General features: G+C 41.0%; 1 protein-coding gene across 3 annotated transcripts in view; it reads right to left on the bottom strand.

Annotated features, from left to right (window-relative positions):
- Positions 1-19,071, bottom strand: part of SLC12A1 (solute carrier family 12 member 1) — an 86,008-nt gene that overhangs the window by 40,789 nt on the left and 26,148 nt on the right. For all 3 annotated transcript variants that reach the window (XM_061157082.1, XM_061157081.1, XM_061157080.1), the window contains exons 9-16: positions 16,967-17,051; positions 13,296-13,447; positions 12,038-12,145; positions 11,623-11,746; positions 9,519-9,620; positions 7,214-7,369; positions 1,697-1,796; positions 555-666 (exon numbers count right to left, since the gene is read on the bottom strand). In XM_061157082.1, coding sequence (XP_061013065.1) covers positions 555-666; positions 1,697-1,796; positions 7,214-7,369; positions 9,519-9,620; positions 11,623-11,746; positions 12,038-12,145; positions 13,296-13,447; positions 16,967-17,051 — 939 coding nt within the window. The remainder of the gene's footprint in view (positions 1-554; positions 667-1,696; positions 1,797-7,213; positions 7,370-9,518; positions 9,621-11,622; positions 11,747-12,037; positions 12,146-13,295; positions 13,448-16,966; positions 17,052-19,071) is intronic.

The following is a 19,071-nucleotide window of genomic DNA, read 5'->3' as shown; positions in this document are numbered from 1 at the left end:
GTTATCCTTAGTCCACCACATACTTCCTGAACAAAAAGGAACTCATTCAGCTTTGAATGTTTATCTAAGGTATGGAAAACTCGGTTTAACTCCCTAGATATCTGTAGTATCATCAAGTTTATTCAAATGTTTAATCTAAATTCTACCTGCTTTCATTTAAGGCCATAGAGTCTGGCTCTTCCTCATCAGTTAATCTACATAATAGTGCTCTCTAGCTCATTCTATCCTTTCATATTTCTGAGAACAGCTATCACCCCCAAATATTTTCATTTTATTTATGAGCTGGTTCTCTTTTTCTTGACTCAAAGGCCATCACTGAGAAGTATTATCATTTTTAGTTGGTCTTCTGTGGAATCTGAAACACATTTTATCCACTCATTTAAGTTCAGGATCATGGGCCCCTGCTAGTCCTTGGTATATGAATGAAGGAAAGGGGTCCTGTTCTAAACTGCCTTACCATTCTTCTATCACTGCATTTACCTACTGGGCTCTCCTAAGGCAACACAAATGAGCAAGTAGGAAAAGGCACCTTCAAGGGATGAAGTAGCTCTTACCACAAAGACTTCACAGCAGATGCAAAGGCCACTGTTCTTGGTGAAGGCGTGAGTTATATCCAAGAGAGCAGGTCTTGTCATGGGTCCCCCTGTTAAGACAATGCACTGGGGCCTGAAAATGGAGAAGAGAAGATGTGAGAACTGGTCATGACAAGAAACCTGTGAGTCCAGAACCACACCCAATGGAACGGGCTGGTACAGAAGGCTTGGCAAAATGGGGCAACCACTCTCCTAAATATCTCTTGAATTTCTCACTAGAAGTCCTTTTTTTATTCTTTTTTCAAAAGAAATATTTATTTATTTGGCTGCATCAGGTCTTAGTTGCAGCTCATGGTATCTTTGTTTCATCACGTGGGATCTTTTGCTGTGGTGCACGGGTTCAGCTCGTGGGCTTAGCTGCTACCCCAACCTGTGGGATCTTAGTTCCCTGACCAGGGATCAAACCCATGTCCCCTGCGTTGCAGAGTGGATTCTTAACCACTGGACCACCAGGGAAGTCCCTCCCTAGAAGACTTCAATCATCGTGATTTCCTGCCAATCTTGCCAAATTTGTATTCTTAGTTTAGTTAGTGATAGTAAACATGTAAAGTAAGGAAAAGGTCCTTACTGTCCCCCTGTCTTTTTCCTCTGAACATGACCCTATTCCAAATCCTCAGTACAACCTGTCCTTCTCCAACCAGTATATTCATATTATTTTCCTTCACCCTCCTTGCAAAGCTTGTGTTTTGAAGTTCCACTTAAAATAAGATATAATCAAAGAAGAGCTTAAAGTATAACTTCTCCTAAGGGAATCCAGTAAGCCACAAAGCCTTAAGCTATATGGAGACAGAAACAACGATTAAGGTGTGTGGGGATTTGGGGACATCTCTCCGAAGTCATGTCACTGAGATCCCCTTTCTATCTGTACATGGAAGGTGATAGCCAGCACTAGGAGAATTTAGAGTTGGGGGTGGGCATAGCTCAGAGTGGAAGAAAAGAAGCAGTCATTTACAGGAGGAGCTGTTGTCAAAATGTGGCAGTTTTGTAAGATTACCTATCTTAGCATATACCCCTAAAGCCTGTCACTAGTGCATTTGTCTCCCATAGAGGGAAGCTATTTCCAATGGGAAATGACACCAGGATGCTTGAGAAGCCAGTTTTACCTGAAGTTTTTCACATGATCTTCCACTGTAGTTAGTTCTAGAGCGTTGTCTAAAGCGCTCACGTAGGAAAGAGCCTGCGTGGAGGAGCCCCAGTTCACATCTGTGGACAAAGGAGAATTTGACGTAAAAGCACTGAGCTTCCCTCCGTATACTGTGAATATTTTTATAAGCCATTCCCTTCTTTGATTTTCCTTGGCTATGTCAGCAGTTCCAAGTGCCCAAATTAGAGAAACATCATGTAGTAGTTCCTAGAAAGGGTGTCCTTCTATGAACTCTTTGTGAATTCTTAAAAGTGAGACCTCTTTTTCTAGCTGAGGATCAGACTCTAGTGTTGCAGCCTGAGAAAACTTACTCAGTGGAAGAGGCTGTATTACAACCACCCTGCAGGCAGGTAGGCTTGGGAAAATGGTCAGCCCCTAAATAAATCCAAGAGTTCTTCACAAATTCTTAAGTTGAAAAGAAAAGAGGCATTTCTGCATACATAGAGAGTATGCAGCAGTCTTTATATTTTGAATAATAAAACTGAATAACTTGGGAATTCTTACCATTGGGTGTCCATGATGAGGGTCAATCTTTAGCAAGCATTTTAATTTGATGTGTTAAGGACCCAATCTTCATAATAAGGGTGGAAAACACTACCATGCCCTGACTTAAAAAATTAAATGTTAGATGAATCCTCTACATTTTATAAGAAGTCCCTGATGGGAATGCACAGATTCACCCTAGACGGCAGACAAAGCCATCTCCCCAGTCTTTCTCAGAACAATCAGGAAAATGATGAGAGATAATTATCTGGAGATAAGGCAGATTAATATTGATTAAGTATTTACTATGCATCAGGAATTTAGCATACCTTAGGTTATTTCACTCTTATAAGAACCCTATAAATAAATTGGATATTTATATGCAAAAAAATCAACCTTGAGCCATTCCTCACACACCATACATAAAAATTATCTCAAAATGATGAGTTATAAATTAAAAATCTAAAGCATTAAAACTTTTAGAAATAGTTTGTCACTTTGAATTAGGGAAAGATAGATTAGAAGCAAAAAATAAACAAACCATAAAACATGAAAAATCAGACTTTAGAGGAATTAAAAATATCTGCTCTTCAAAAAAAACTGTAAGGAAATGAAAAAACAAGTTACAGACTTGTAGAAAACATTTGCAAAAGATGTACTGTGAAAGGATTTGTATCCTGAATATATAGAGGTCATACAAATGAATCGTAAGAAAACAACTCAAAAATTAGGCAAAAAATTTAAACAGACACTTGGCAAAAGAAGATATGTGGATGACAAATAATATGTTCAACATCATTAGTCATTGGGAAAAAAATGCAAACCAAACAACAATAAGACAGTACACTACATCAATTAGAATGCTTTTTTATTTTTAAAGAAATCAACTAACAATAATATGTGCTGCCTAGGATGTGGAGCAACTGGGACTTAAATTTATTGCTGTTAGGAATGGAAAATCATGCTGCTACTTTAGAAAATAGTTTAGCTGTTAATTATAAAGTTATATGTACTTTGTAATCATAAATTCCACTCCTAGAGAAATGAAAATATAGGTCCACATAAAGCCCTGTGTGTGAATATTTACAGCAGCTTTAGATATAATCACTAGATACAAATATAATTAGACATACCAGGTTAGATATAATTCTTCAATTAGTGAATATATTAAAAAAATCTTGAGATATATTCATATAATGGAATACTACTCAACAACAAAAAGGAACAAACTACTCATACATGTAACAACATGGATGAATCTAAAAACCTCCTGTCAAGTGAAAGAAAGTATATATAAAGGCTACATCCTCTATGGTTCTACATAACACTCTGGGAAAGGCAAAGATATAGGAACAGAAATCAGAAAAGCTGTAGCTAGGGGCTAACTTGGGAGGAAGAAGTTGACTGCACAGAATCTTTTAGCCATGATGGAAATGTCCTCTATTTTTTAAGAAAGATATATTTATTTTATTTTTTGGCTGCGGTGAGTCTTCATTGCTGCACACAGGCCTTCTCTAGTTGTGGCAAGTGGGCGCTACTTTCTGTGGCAGTGCATGGGCTTCTAATTGTGGTGGCTTCTCTTTGGATCTGCTGGCTCTAGGCACTCAGGCTTCACTAGTTGTAGCACATGGGTTCAGTAGCTGTGGCTCCTGGGCTCTAGAGCCTAGGTTCAGTGGTTGTGGCACATGAGCTTAGCTGCTCCATGGCATGTGGAATTTTCCTGGACCAGTGATCAAACCGGTGTCCCTTGCATTGCGAGGCACATTTTTAACCACTGGACCACCAGTTCAGTTCAGCTCAGTCACTGAGTCATGTCTGACTCTTTGTGACCCCATGAACCGCAGCACGCCAGGCCTCCCTGTCCATCACCAATTCCTGGAGTTCACCCAAACTCATGTCCACTGAGTTGGTGATGCCATCCAACCATCTCATCCTCTGTCATCCTCTTCTCCTCCTGCCTTCAATCTTTCCTAGAATCACAGTCTTTTCAAATGAGTCAGTTCTTCACATCAGGGGGCCAAAGTATTGGAGTTTCAGCTTCAACATCAGTCCTTCCAATGAACACCCAGGACTGATCTCCTTTAGGATGGACTGGTTGGATCTCCTTGCAGTCCAAGGGACTCTCAAGAGTCTTCTCCAACATCACAGCAAAAGCATCAATTCTTTGGCACTCAGATTTCTTTATAGTCCAACTCTCATATCCATACATGACTATTGGAAAAACTATAGCTTCGACTAGATGGACCTTTGTTGACAAAGTAATGTCTCTGCTTTTTAATATGCTGTCTAGGTTGGTCATAACTTTCCTTCCAAGGAGTAAGCATCTTTTAATTTCATGTCTGCAGTCACCATCTGCAGTGATTTTGGAGCCCCCAAAAATAAAGTCTGACACTGTTTCCACTGTTTCCCCATCTATTTGTCATGAAATGATGGGACCAGATGCCATGATCTTAGTTTTCCAAATGTTGAGCTTTAAGCCAACTTTTTCACTCTCCTCTTTCACTTTCAAGAGGCTCTTTAGTTCTTGTTCACTTTCTGCCATAAAGGTGGTATCATCTGCATATCTGAGGTTATTGATATTTCTCCTGGCAATCTTGATTCCAGCTTGTGCTTCATCCAGCCCAGTGTTTCTCATGATGTACTCTGCATATAAGTTAAATAAGCAGGGTGACAATACACAGCCTTGACGTACTCCTTTTCCTATTTGGAACCATTCTGTTGTTCCATGTTCAGTTCTAACTGTTGCTTCCTGACCTGCATACAGATTTCTCAGGGCGTAGGTCAGGTGGTCTGGTATTCCCACCTCTTTAAGAATTTTCCATAGTTTGTTGTGATCCACACAAAGGCTTTGGCATAGTCAATAAAGCAGAAATAGATGTTTTTCTAGAACTCTCTTGCTTTTTCAATGAGCCAGCAGATGTTCGCAATTTGATCTCTGGTTCCTCTGCCTTTTCTAAAACCAGCTTGAATATCTGGAAGTTCACAGTCCACGTATTGCTGAAGCCTGGCTTGGAGAATTTTGAGCATTACTTTACTAGCGTGTGAGATGAGTGCAATTGTGCAGTGGTTTTAGCATTCTTTTGGATTGCCTTTCTTAGGGATTGGAATGAAAACTGACCTTTTCCAGTCCTGTGGTCACTGTCGAATTTTCCAAATTTGCTGACATATTGAGTGCCACCAGGGAAGCCCTCTGTCCTCTATTTTGATTGTGGTGGTAGTTACAAGACTGTAAGTTTGTTAAAACCTATAGACTGTACACTACAGGGGGTTAATATTAATATTCATAAATTATGTGAACGTACAGTGTGTGGAAAACTTCCCGGGTACCAATCCTTGTGTCGAGAACTTTAGGAGTCTTTGTCTCTCTTGAGCCCCTTCACGGCCCATTGAAGTCGATGCCATTAAGCCCCATTTAGTAGAGAAGGAAATGGCAACCGACTCTAGTATTCTTGCCTGGAGAATCCCATGGACAGAAGAGCCTGGCAGGCTATAGTCCATGGAGTTGCAAGAGTCCGACATGATTTAGCAACTAAACCACCACCACCATACCTGTATTACAAATACCATAAAGTAATAAAGAAAAACAACAAAACCAAACTCTTCCAAATAGTTACTACCTTCTCTTTTCTACTCTGCTTGCGTAGGAAGGGTAAGGAGCATGTGAGGGTGGCTGAGGGTCTTTTTGGCCCCTGAGACTGGACTGCCGAATACTGTACTCCTTAATCTCTAGCGTCTCCAAGCATCAATCCATCCCTTTCACTGGGTCTAAAGATAACATCTGAAGTCCAGATCCACCTGAATGATCAACAGCATGTTCTTGCTGCTCCAGATTCTTTAGCATGACATTTAGGTGTCTTGTTTATCTGGCCTGACCTACTCACCTTCCAAGGCTCACCTCAGGCCCCTTCTCATCACCTGAGGACTCCATCATGCTAAAGGCCTTGGTGTGTGCTGCGCTTAGTCACTCAGTTGTGTCTGACTCTTTGCAACCCCATGGACTGTAGCCCACCAGGTTTCTCTGTTCATAAGCTTTGGGAATCCTTAAATATGCCTGATACTTGCACGCTTCCTAACTTTACTCACACTCTTCTGCCTACAGTAGCCAACCCTGGCTCCATCTGATTAACCAATCCCTAGTCTCTTTCTTTTTTTAATTTTAAGTAGCTTATTTGTTCATTCAACAGATATTTATAAGTACCTACCAAATGACTGACCCTGGGAGCACAAGCCATGAACCGGCGAAGTTTTCTTGGACAACTCTAATCACAGTTAGAGCTTCCCTGGTGGCTCAGTGGTAAAGAATCCGTGTGCAATGCAGGAGACTAGCATTCAGTCCCTGGGTTGGGAATATGCCCTGGAGAAGGAAACGGCTACCTACTCCAGTATTCTTGCCTGGATAACTCCATGGACAGAAGAGCCAGGTGGGCTACAGTCTATGGGGTGGCAAGGTTGATTTAGACTAACAATAATCACGGTCAGTCACTTCCTCTCCTTTTCTCAGTAACTTGTTCATGTCAGTCTCACGGTGCTTGCTATACTATTATATAGTAAATTCCTTATGTGTGAGTCTGTGCTTCTTGAGGACAGGGATTCTATCTCATTTATCAGATGTAGAAGGACTCTATCAGTGGAAAGCTTATGGGGTTTGGTATCAATACACTCTCATTAAAATATCAGCTGCTTCACATCCTGATGGTCACCTCAGTGAGTGGTCACTTCTTTGAACTCAAGTTTCTTCATCTTTGAAATGTGACTAATAATACCTACTGACTAATAATTCTCACTATTGTGAGAATTCAATGGTGTATACACAGTATACAATAGCTGTTCAACAAGGGTAACTATTGTATTATCATATTACATTAAATTATTAATATCCGCCATACACACGGCACACCTAAACACAGGTGCCAAATAAACACTCGTTGAGTGAATGGATAGTTAGAGAGTGCTTAGGAAACCCTCTCTGTACAAAAAATCCTTCTTATCTTACCTGGCTTCTTGTAAGTCACATAGATATAGAGGAAGAACTCGATGACATAGGTGATGACAGCTGCCCACCAGTTGATGACAAACATGACCGCACAGCACAAAACAGCTCCGAAGAGAGACACCCACATGTTGTAAATACCATATGCAGGTCTCCATCCTGAAATTAAAAAAAAATCTATGTGCACAAGAAAAATTTCCACACTATACCATCATACCACTGTGTATTTTTAGACTATAGGCAACACGTTTGTTTTTTTTTTTCCCCTAGCATAAAAAATCAGAACTTTTCGATCAAGTTCCTAACTCTGTTATTAGTTTTCTGTGATCTTGGTCCCTGGCTTATGAAGGTGTAATCACACCAAAAAATAATGCTGTGAAATGTAGAAAATGTGTCACTTGTGGCCCCTCTACACTTCCTGCATTCCAGGATTTCTTCCCAAACAGCGAAACCCTAAGCATCTGGTATCTATGTCATCAAGAGTTGAAAGGAGGCAGGAGAGATGGAAAGAGTGAGGGACAGCAGGGCAGTGGGGACACCTTAGTGGCTCAAGAAAGAGGAGGTTAAGATAATGGGCTTTTTCCTGTGGAGAAGGCAGAGCAGCCATCAAATGTCATCCGCTACTTCATGCTAGCTCTTCTTTCACCCTAAGAGGATCATGCTTGCCCTTTCAGAAATAATAATCTATGGCAAAAGAGGGAGACATGTTTCTGCAGTGGCTTTGTAAACCTGATACACTAATATATCATGCATTTTGCAATGAAAATATACAGTGAGAAATATTTTTGTACATGCATGGGGGTTTACTGTGTTCTAGTAGTTCCCTGAATTGAAAGAAGCTAGGAGACAGTATGATCAGGGTAAAGAAGCTGTGACTTGAAGGGCACATTTGGTCTGTGGACAAAGAATCCGCCTGCCAATGGAGAAGACGCAGGAGATGCAGGTTTGATCCCTGGGTTGAGAAGATCCCCTGGAGAAGGAAATGGAAACCCACTCCAGTATTCTTGCCTGGGAAATCTCAAGGACAGAGAAGCCTTGCAGGCTATGGCTCATGGGATCACAAAGAGTCAGACATGACTAAGTGTGCGCACACACACACACAAAGTATAGTTTCAAATTTGGAGTTGCCAAAATACAACAGAACTTTCTGTCTTCAGAAGCAATTTCCAAAATGGCCACAAGATGGAAATCACACTACAAGAACGCCACTGGAAATGCCTTTATTTTTCTCCTAGTCTGTCTATGTGTGTGTGTTTGTGCGTCAGAGAGAGAAAGGGAGAGAGGAGAAAGAGAGGGAAGGAGAAAGAGAGTCATCTTATGGGTTTGGTATTCATGTTATCTCTGTGCTTTTCTAGTCTTCCCCTTTTTTCTCTTCCTCTTTTCCTCATTTCTTTCCATTCTTACCCCTGCCAACCTCTATTACTTCACTGTGGTTTTAAAAAAAGGAACACAACATGGCATGGAAGCACACATTTCTATGATCTGTCATCTTCACTGACTAGAACCTCCTGTTCTTGGCTTAAAACAAGGCAACAAAACAGAAACAAAAATTCTGTAATCTTCTGGAGCCTAGTGGCCTTGAGTAGATAAAGGCTCCCCTTCCATCTGTATTTTGGCAGGAGGTTTTCCAAAGGACATTTGAGTTCCTGGAAGACCCTAAAAAGTGAAGATGTGTTTATATCCTTAACAAAAGTCCTTATAGTGAAGAATTACTCTCTTCTGATGGAAAGGGGAAGAAATTCTAATGGCCAGTGGAAGCAAAGAAGAGGTGAGAGGTGACAAAGATAGGGAGAGGTTCTTTGGTGTGAAATTTCACACCACTTTAAACAAGTCTGAGGAGTGCAGGGGTGTCACCAGCTTCAGTGTGAATCTGCATTGACTGCACTCAGCAGGTAATTATGGGAACTACTCATCCTTCTCTTCTGCACCGTGGGCAGAAAGCAAACTGACAGTAAGAAAGTTTCAAATATATACATTCATTCCACTTTTGTGGTCACTTTCACCCTGGAAATAAATAGTGGTGTTTTTCTACTGCTGCAATAAATGTGGTTTCTCTTGCAATGAATAATTTATTGCCACAGGAGAAAATTGACTTTACGGTTGGTCAAAAAGGCCATTGCTCAAATGATTCCTTTTCTATTTCAGAAGTCACCCCCCAACTTACCAAAAGAAAGTGAATTACACTGCCCACTAGGATATAAGGAAACATATAAACACAGGTTCAACGCTTTTCACTGACTTATTTCATCTTGTTGAGACGAACGAAGTTGTTTGCTTAGGTTTATTTTAGTTTTGAAACGTCACTTACCTGGAGATTTGGCATAAGAGGCATGAAAGCAGGAGAAATTAATAAGTGCATATGAGGCCAGGAAAAAGTTGGAGATGATGGGAGCGATGGTGTTCAGTTCCGCTGTGAAGGAAGCAGAATTGAGTATGTACATGTGAGTGATGAGACCAGGGACTGAACAGCTGTTACAGTCTGGAAGCTTGACTTTATTTGGAAATTGAAACCGTAGCTAGCATCTGTCAAAGTTTAAGAAGTTTGTGACTTTTCTTTGGTCTGCACTCATTTGAAATGTATTTTCAGCCAAAGTTTCCATAAAGTAAGAAACAAGAAAACTCACCAATAAAATAGACAATCAAGATCTTTACCCACAGAAAATTCAAGTGGAAGTGGATAGAAAGTTTGGAAACCAGACAGATGACAAAATTCCCTGTAGCTATTGCAGAAGTACCAAATCCAGGACTCTTTATCTGCTTTGTGTATCATCAAAGGGTTTCCTAAGTGCTTCAGTGTTAAAGAATCCACCTGCCAATGCAGGAGATGTGGGTTTGATCCCTGGGTCAGGAAGATCCATTGGAGAAGGAAATGGCAACCCACACTGGTATTCTTGCCTGGGAAATCCCATGAACAGAGGAGCCTGGCGAGCTACAGTCCGTGGGGTTGACAAGAGTTGGACACGGCTTAGTGACTTAGCATGCATAGAATCAAAATGTTCTACAGGGTGACAGGTTAGTTAAATACCTGTGCATCAGAACCATCTAACGGGATATATCTCTGCATATACCCAGCTTGCTCTCTCTGACTTTCAGAACTATTGTTAGTCATTCCTACTTTTCTACATCTCTAGAGAGTTTTACCTCTGAAGGTTTGCCGAAAAAAAGTTTTACCTCAGTAGGTAAATATCCAGTATGGTTAAATCCTCTCTGGGATGTTTACTGTATGATATAAAAAATAATTTAGAGATGTTCTCATTTATCTGAAGATCAGACAGCTATCACCTTCAGTGAAGAAGATGCAGGTGGAAGCTGGGTGTGGCTGTAGGACATGAATGCCAGCAAGAAAGTAGGCAAAAATAGCTGCCACAAAACTGGCACCATGAAGCTAATCTACTGGGTTCTGAAAGAGTGCCTTTTAAGACTATTATTTAATGTATACAATTTTTAAAATTTGGGGCTATTTGATCACTTAACTGAAGTCTAGGACAATAATTGAAGTCTTAAAGTTTAAATTATAATTCAAACATATATACACATAATTACTTTTTAATTTAATTTAAAAAATCTAACAAACATAGATTTACAAAAAAATAAACCAAAAAGTGATTGTGTGTAGACATGGAGAGTCATGTGTTCCCCTCTTCAACCTTGTGAAAATCTTATGAGGATGAATGAATTATGGTCACTTCCTGAGTTTATGGAATGAGGAGAAGCCCTCGTTGTCTGGCACTACTGCTGAATCTGACTGCTTATCTGTGCATAGTTACTATCATCCTTGCCTTCTGCTCACCTGCAATGTGGTACCTTAAGGAGGAGTGAGGAATGTGCAGGCTAACTTTGAGGCGTTGTGCCTCTCCGAGATTATGTAGCTGTTTCTATATTGCTTAAGGAGAAAGAGCCGAGGTAAGTGGTTCTCAAACGTTAATGGTCTAGGAATTTCGGGAGCTTGTAAAAATTCAGGTTCTTTATCATCAGAGATTCTAGCTGTGGGATTGGGTGTGACCAATCCACAATTTTCCAGATCCACAGGTGACCACATTCTGTGGTCAATGGACCAATTTTGAGAATAGACATTTCAGCTCTCTTGCTGGAGGCCAGGAGATGTAAGGACAGGTGGCAGCTGGAGGCAACGTGGGATTAGACAGTATCAGGCAGGTCAGAGGAAGGAGTCAGTTGCATTTGGTTGGATGGATTTCTAGCATTCAGATTCAAAGAAGAGATTAAAGTATGAAGCCCACCTCAAGTCCTCCAAGGCCCTCCACACACAAGGATTTCTCATTTCCTTCTTAGATTGCAATATTCCCAAATGCAGTATTAGATATAAAACAGATAATTTCTCAAGGTCACAGGAAAACCCTGTGAGTAATCGGAAGAACTTGTTGGCTTTCAGTAAGAACAAGAAAACTACAAACCAATAAGAATGAACGCCATGGCTATAACAAAAGTGAGAAAGTATCCTCTCAGGGGCTCATTGTTCTTCCCATACCCCTTTGCAAAGAACTGCAGAGCTTTGTAGATGTTGTCCTTGCACAGAGCCTAATGGAAAAGAGGAGAAATTCATCATTTATATCCATGCACAGTCATTTTCCCTGGGCTATTCAAACAAGAAGATTTGGGGAAGAGACGAAGTGATACACAATATGAAGCACAAGTTAACACTGCAGTTTATCATTCTTTATATTTGAATCGATCTCGACTATGTGGCAGACATAGCATTGGAGCCAGATGCAAACATTAAACTGTTTCAGAAAGTGATGGAAAATGATCACCAGTGAGAGTAGATATCTCAGGGGGAGGGAGAAGCACGTGCTCTTATGCCTATGTCACCTGGAACACTTTGGGCGCGCTGACGAGGGAGGCCAGGGCCGAGGAGAGTGTTGCAGAAAAGATCCCAGCAGTGATGAGGGGGCCAAACCCTGACACCATGCTCATGACCTTGAGGAGAGAGGTCCAGGTAAGGAGACTGACTCATCCAACAGAGTGAAAACAAAAGTTTAAGCCAAATTTTAATGCAAATGCTTCCCTTTCCACTTTCTGGGGTTTGGAATCTCTTTTGTAAGCTAATTGCTTCTAATCAGATGTTTTTCCCCCTGCTTCATTCTGAGTTCTTAATAGTTGTTTTTTCAAAATGGAAATGCCTTTGTTGTTGCTGTTTTTGGGTAAAAGGAACAAATGCTCACCACAATATGTCCAGAAGATACTGGAAAGAATAAACAAGGAAATGATTTCAAGGATTTTGATATTTTTCCCCTCTGTCCTTTCTGGGCATCTGTTTCTTGGTCAATGGGAAACTCTATCCAGCAGAAAGTGGTATTTTAATAAAGTCTAGGGAGGGACTCAGCTGTTTACCAATCTTTTTAAAAGGCATTAGCCTTTCTTTTTCTTCCTGCACATAGAAGCTTTTCAAATTTTTGCTTTTCCTGTGCTCATTAAACATAATTTTAGGTCTGAGACATGATGAGATTCTATCAATTTAAGTCATATTTATAATAATGACTTCGGCTGAATTAATTTCTCTTTGTTGGTTGTTAAAATAGATGAATGAAGCCTTCACAACAAATTTGTTTCTCCTTCTGCTCACCAATCATTCAGGCAAATTAATATGTTTTAAGTTCCAGAGTCTCCCCAACTTCCCTGGTTCCTTCCCCCCCCCTCACTCTCCTCCCCCTTCTGCCACTCACAATTCCCCTCTTGGCCTTGTCCTCCACACACTCCAGGTCCATCACAGAGGCTTTTCCTGAGTGAAGCCCAGGCATGAAATGCATTCCAAGTGCTCACTAATCGAAGTCTCTCCATCTGCCCACCAGGAAATCTTACACGATTGATTGGAAGATGCATAATGGCGGGTGGTAATCTTTCCCTGGGTGATGCAGTTCATACAACTGCCTGTTCTCTGACCACCAGAGTGAGTGTAACCACATAATGAATGCCTAGAGGACTCCCTTTCCTCCCACACAAATTATTCCTTGCTGAATTCGAATCAGTCAATAACCAATCTGTTAGAGAGTCAGAAGTTTCATTACACATGATGTTCTAAAAAATGGAAGCGATAGCAGTACACATTATTAATTTTTGGAGTTCAAACCTGGAAATTGTTCATCAGCCCGTACTGACACGGTTCACGTTGACATCTTGAGAAGTCATAGCCTAACCCACAGGCTGCTGAACCGTTGCAGCTCACCCCAGAAACGATGGTGTCATTCACACTCCCAGTGGCATCTCGGACCACACAAGCCCCTGGGGAAACAGCAAAGTGTGTCATTTCTTTACTTGAAGGGTTCAGATATCCCCCAATGACTCATGCGGTAAAGAATCTTCCTGCAATGCAGGAGACTCAGGAGATGTGGGTTCAACCCTGGGTTGGGAAGATCCTCTAGAGGGGGAAATGGCAACCCACTCCAGTTTTGTTGCCTGGAAAATTCCATGGTCAGAGAAGCCTGGTGGGCTAAGAGTCCATAGGGTCACAAAGGGTCAGACACGACTTGAGCATGCACACATGTTTTTCTTCTGAAAACATACTTAGTTTACTTTGACCTATCCTGTCTTCTAAAGGATCAGACACGACTGAGCATGCACACGTTTTTCTTCTGAAAACATACTTAGTTTACTTTGACCTATCCTGTCTTCATGGTCAATATTTCCTCTGATGTGATACCTGAAAGTTCCCATCTTCTGAGGCCTGGGAGCAGCCCCTATCACTAAGGTGTCCTTGGGTGGTTGAACTCCTAGCTTTCTGCCTGCCTCTTTGTAAGACGCTTGGGATTGAGGTTTCTTTCCTTTTTGAAGTGCACGTAGCAGTTCTTTGCACGTAATATTTATTCAATTCAGATTTCAAGGTTAATGCTACTGATTGGGAGCTTTTCAGATAGAAGGATTTATTTCCTCATCTGTGAGAGAAACAAGGGATGACATTATTGAATACTAGTAATTAAGAGAACTGAGCTCTTATTTTCAGCTAGTGGTATTCTTTGTGTAATTTCTTAAACTATTACAATTGTACTTTTTATAAAATTTCAATGGTTTAAGTGATACAGAAAATATTTGGGGATGAAATGTTAAGATTTCCTAGGTAATGTGTGCATGCATGCTAAGTCCCTTCAGTCACGTCTGACTCTGTGCGACCCCATGGACTATAGCCGGCCAGGCTCCTCTGTCCATGGGATTCTCCAGGCAAGAATACTGGAGTGGGTTGCCATGTCCTCCTCCAGGGGATCTTCCCGACCCAGGGATCCAATCTGCTCTTATCTCTCCTGCATTGGCAGGTGGATTCTTTGCCGCTAGAGTCACATGGGAAGCCCTTCCCAGGTGCTATTCATGGTCAAATACTGCTATACCAAGTATTTATCTCAGTTTATTATTTTTGTACCTTCGAGTTAATTTCTGTTATTTTGTGTTACAAACATCCTATGAACATCTTTGTGCATACAATTTTTCTTCTGTAATTCGAAGTATTTCTTTAGGATAGATTCCTCAAAATGGAATTATGTACATTTTAAAGATTCTTGACATATATATTTTAATTACTGATTTTTCTTATGAATTTTTCTTACTGTAATCTCTGCCATTATGTATTTGATAGGATTACTGAGAGATATGAATATAGCTGTGAAATATATATATAAACTTTTCTGAACTACTTGAAGGATAAATACTTTACAAACTAAATGCCAGTCAATGAAACTGTTCATTTTGCTTTTCAGTCTCCAGCCAGGTGAGTTCTCATTCCTTGCTAATTATTTTAAGAGACGTTCCAGTAATAGATACTAATGGGAACTCTCAATTATAGCCATGGAATTCATACTCTGAATCTAGGAAGGACTTAAAACTTACTGAATCCTTTAGTTGAAAGAGTCATTTAAAATGATCAGTGCAGGAACCCTTTCTATATAGCCCTGAGAAGTGGCCTACCAACCTCTACTTAGATACTTGAAATTGTGAGTGTTGGTTGGATACTAAGCAGAACTGTCCAGTCCAGATTTTATCTTTTTTCACTGTTCATTTATGCTGAGCTGACTTTTAAAAATCTTGTGGTTTCACTTCTGCATAATCAAACTTCCCAAATTCCCATGAAGCCAAGCCATGAGCTATTATTTGCACTAATGACAGGCCAGGGACCCCATGAATATCCTTTTCTCATCCTGAGAAAAATACGGAAACACAGGTTTTTCTACCCATCAGAACCAATAAACAAGAAGAAACTCTGAAATCAGGCCTATACCTTTATTCATCCCTTCCTTTTTACTTTGTAGGAGAAAGAAAACCCATTTGTGAAATTTAAGTAATTTCAATGTCATTTAAAAAGTATTGATTTCCTAAAACATTGGAATAATATCTCTTTATTTGTAACGAAACTTGACAATGTCACAGTAGAGTTAACGACATTATCCAATTTCTGGAAATAAGAGGCAGTGAGAGAAGAAAGAATCTAAGTTAATTGTTTTGCTTTTTCCCCCCAAAGAATCCAGCTCAGAACATATGCGCTATCTCAATTTCCTTTATAGTAAGCAGAGGACAACCAGAATGTCCCCTTTTAAATGGCCAGATGGGATTCCATAGTGGCCCAGCCTGGGGCTGTATTCATAAGTGTGCACAGAAAAATTTTCTTCTCTGAACGTTTCACATTCCTTCCTCTCCAATAATGGCATAAGCTGGAGGTGACCCCCAACCAGGAGGAGGTGTGGCTGCAGGCAGGAGGTGGAACAAAAGTCAGTTTAAGAACAGCAGGCAAATTCGCATATTTTCTGCTCACTGAGCAATGTTGGGGCTGGCCGCCCACACTGCTGGCAGCTGGGTCTTGTTCTGATTGCCTGCCGGTTGGTGACGGTGACATTTCCACATTAGGGACAGCAGTGCAAGGAGGAGTCACAGTCATTCATTCTATATCTTTCATCCTTTCCTAAGGGTTTTGTCATGTTGTTTTTGTTTTTATTTGTTTTGTTCTGTTTTGGACTCTTATTCTGTCCCTCACCTGCCTCCTAAAGGCAGGGGAGGTGGTTGCTAGAAGTGGTGGCCTCCCTGGCCGTGGAATTATCACATGCAGCAGCAAAAAAATCCATTTTTGTGTTCAGGTAGAACGAAAGTGCGGAGAAGGCAATGGCAACCCACTCCAGTACTCTTGCCTGGAAAATCCCATGGACGGAGGAGCCTGGTAGGCTGCAGTCCATGGGGTCGCAAAGGGTGGGACACGACTAAGCAACTTCACTTTCACGCATTGGAGAAGGAAATGGCAACCCACTCCAATATTCTTGCCTGGAGAATCCCAGGGACGGGGGAGCCTGGTGGGCTGCCGTCTGTGGGGTCTCACAGAGTCGGACACGACTGAAGCGACTTAGGAGCAGCAGCAGCAGAATGAAAGTGAAAGTGAAGTTGCTCAGTCGTGTCCGACTCTGTGCGACCCCATGGACTGCAGCCTACCAGGCTCCTCTATCCATGGGATTTTCCAGGCAAGAATATTGGAGTGGGTTGCCATTGCCTTCTCCAGGAGATCTTCCTGACTCAGGGATTGAACCCGGGTCTCCCGCATTGAAGGCAGACGCTTTACCGTCTGAGCTTCCAGGGAAGTACCAGAGACACCTGTGGGTACACCTTAATTGCATTCAAACTCCTAGAGCACCCAACAAGGGAATTAAAATTGTTGTCTATTAAAAAATTTTCAACTTATGTTTCATGGAAAGCCATGAAACATAAAACTTGACATGAAAAGCAACTGGATCCCTTGTAATTCTGGCATTCTGACACCAGAGACACATGACTTACCCACGCAAATGGCGACTCCTATGTAGGCGACAGTGGTGATGAAGATGGCCAGCATGGTTCCTTTGGGGATGGCATCTTGGGGATCCTTTGAAAAAATAATGTAGAGGAACAAGGAGATAGAGTGGAATAAGAAACAGATATCACTTGAGTTAGTTCTGTATTTTCAAAATTTTAGGCTACCCTTCCTGGGGCAAGTTCTAAAGAGAAAAAAAGCAAATGGCAAAGTGCTGAGCTCCAGTTCTTTTTAGACAAAGACAAGGTATTTAGAGTGAATAAAGAAATCTGTTGAACTTTGTGCTGAACAGAAGAGATCTGTAACTGACCAGGAGAGAGTTTTTACAGAAAACTAGGCTAGTTAGTTTACTCAGTAATACCTCTTCCTGTCCCTCCCCTTTATCTCCTGTGAATTTCATGCAGATGTATCAGACCACAGAGTTCTGAGGGGGGAAGGGTAACAGATCAATATAACATAACAATGTAACATATCTGATACATTGGCAGTATATCTCTGTGTGTATTTGTTTTGTACTAAGCTCAGAAAACTAAGATCATGGCGTCTGGTCCCATCACTTCATGGTAAATAGATAGGGAAACAGTGGAAACAGTGTCAAGACTATTTTTTTGGGCTCCAAAATCACTGCAGATGGTGATTGCAGCCATGAAATTAAAAGACACTTACTCCTTGGAAGAAAAGTGATGACTAACCTAGTTAGTATATTAAAAAGCATAGACATTACTTAGCCAACAAAGGTCCATCTAGTCAAGGCTATGGTTTTTCCAGTAGTCATGTATGGATTGAGAGTTGGACTGTGAAGAAAGCTGAGCGCTGAAAAATTGATGCTTTTGAGCTTGGTGTTGGAGAAGACTCTTGAGAGTCCCTTGGACTGCAAGGAGATCCAACCAGTCCATCCTGAAGGAGATCAGTCCTGGGTGTTCATTGGAAGGACTGATGCTGAAGCTGAAACTCCAATACTTTGGCCACCTCATGCGAAGATTTGACTCATTGGACAAGACCCTGATGCTGGGAGGGATTGGGGGCAGGAGGAGAAGGGGATGACAGAGGATGAGATGGGTGGATGACCTCACCTACTCGATGGACATGAGTTTGAGTAAACTCCAGGAGTTGGTGATGGACAGGGAGGCCTGGCGTGCTGCGATTCATGGGGTCACAAAGAATCAGACACGACTGAGTGACTGAACTGAACTTAGACTTGCTTTTAAAAAATCACTTTTGGCTGAGCAAAAAGGATGATCTGCTACATTCTCCAATCCCTCAAATTCCTCATTTGGAATCTAGTTCAGGAATAACTGCAATGAGAGATATTTAATTTCCATAGGCAGGCATATAGAAAGAGGCAAATTTTAGCTTATACCAGAAAATGGGCTTTTCTCTTGCCATAAATGTATATAAATTCACTGAGCTGAGCTCACATCATATATAATATACCATTTTATATCTTATTTTGGGGGCTAAATCATATCATAATCAATTTCCAAGCAGCATAACTTCTCTATAATAGAATTCAACTTAACAGGGATTATTAAGTAGAGATTTCAATGTATTCATTACCTATAAGACAGTGCTGGCATAGAGTAGGAGTCAGTAAATACTTAACTGAGGAAAGCACCGTCCCAGTAGGCATCAGTTCCCCCTCCAGAGGACATGAGACTCATCAATACAAGTGAGCAATCAATGCAGTCAAAGTCTGAGTTCTGTGTTTCATTAACTTAAATCTGCTGATCATATCCATCAGAAAAATCCACTCATGATGAATGCAGACTCAACCTGACAGCTGGAAATGTTAATTAAACTAAGTAAATCTGTCCCCACAGGGAAGTAAGCCAGCCCTATGGAGCCATTCTGTAATCATTCATTTCTTCCCACTCTGGCAGGAATATCTGCACACAGGATTTGTCTGATATATACAACCTCTTCATTTCAAGCTACTGTCTCCAAAAGAGAATGTGTGCACTGAGTACCACATAGAGGGAAAATGAGGGCAACCATGGCTGAAATGAACCCCACTCAATATCCATTTATAGTATGTTTCAAATTTTCTTTTATGGATGAAGGATTTCTTGAGCTCTCAGTGAAAACTGAAGAA

The sequence above is a fragment of the Dama dama genome, chromosome 12 (genome assembly GCF_033118175.1).
Source record: "Dama dama isolate Ldn47 chromosome 12, ASM3311817v1, whole genome shotgun sequence".
Classification (NCBI taxonomy): domain Eukaryota; kingdom Metazoa; phylum Chordata; class Mammalia; order Artiodactyla; family Cervidae; genus Dama; species Dama dama.
This window is presented reverse-complemented; position numbering and strand designations above follow the sequence as displayed.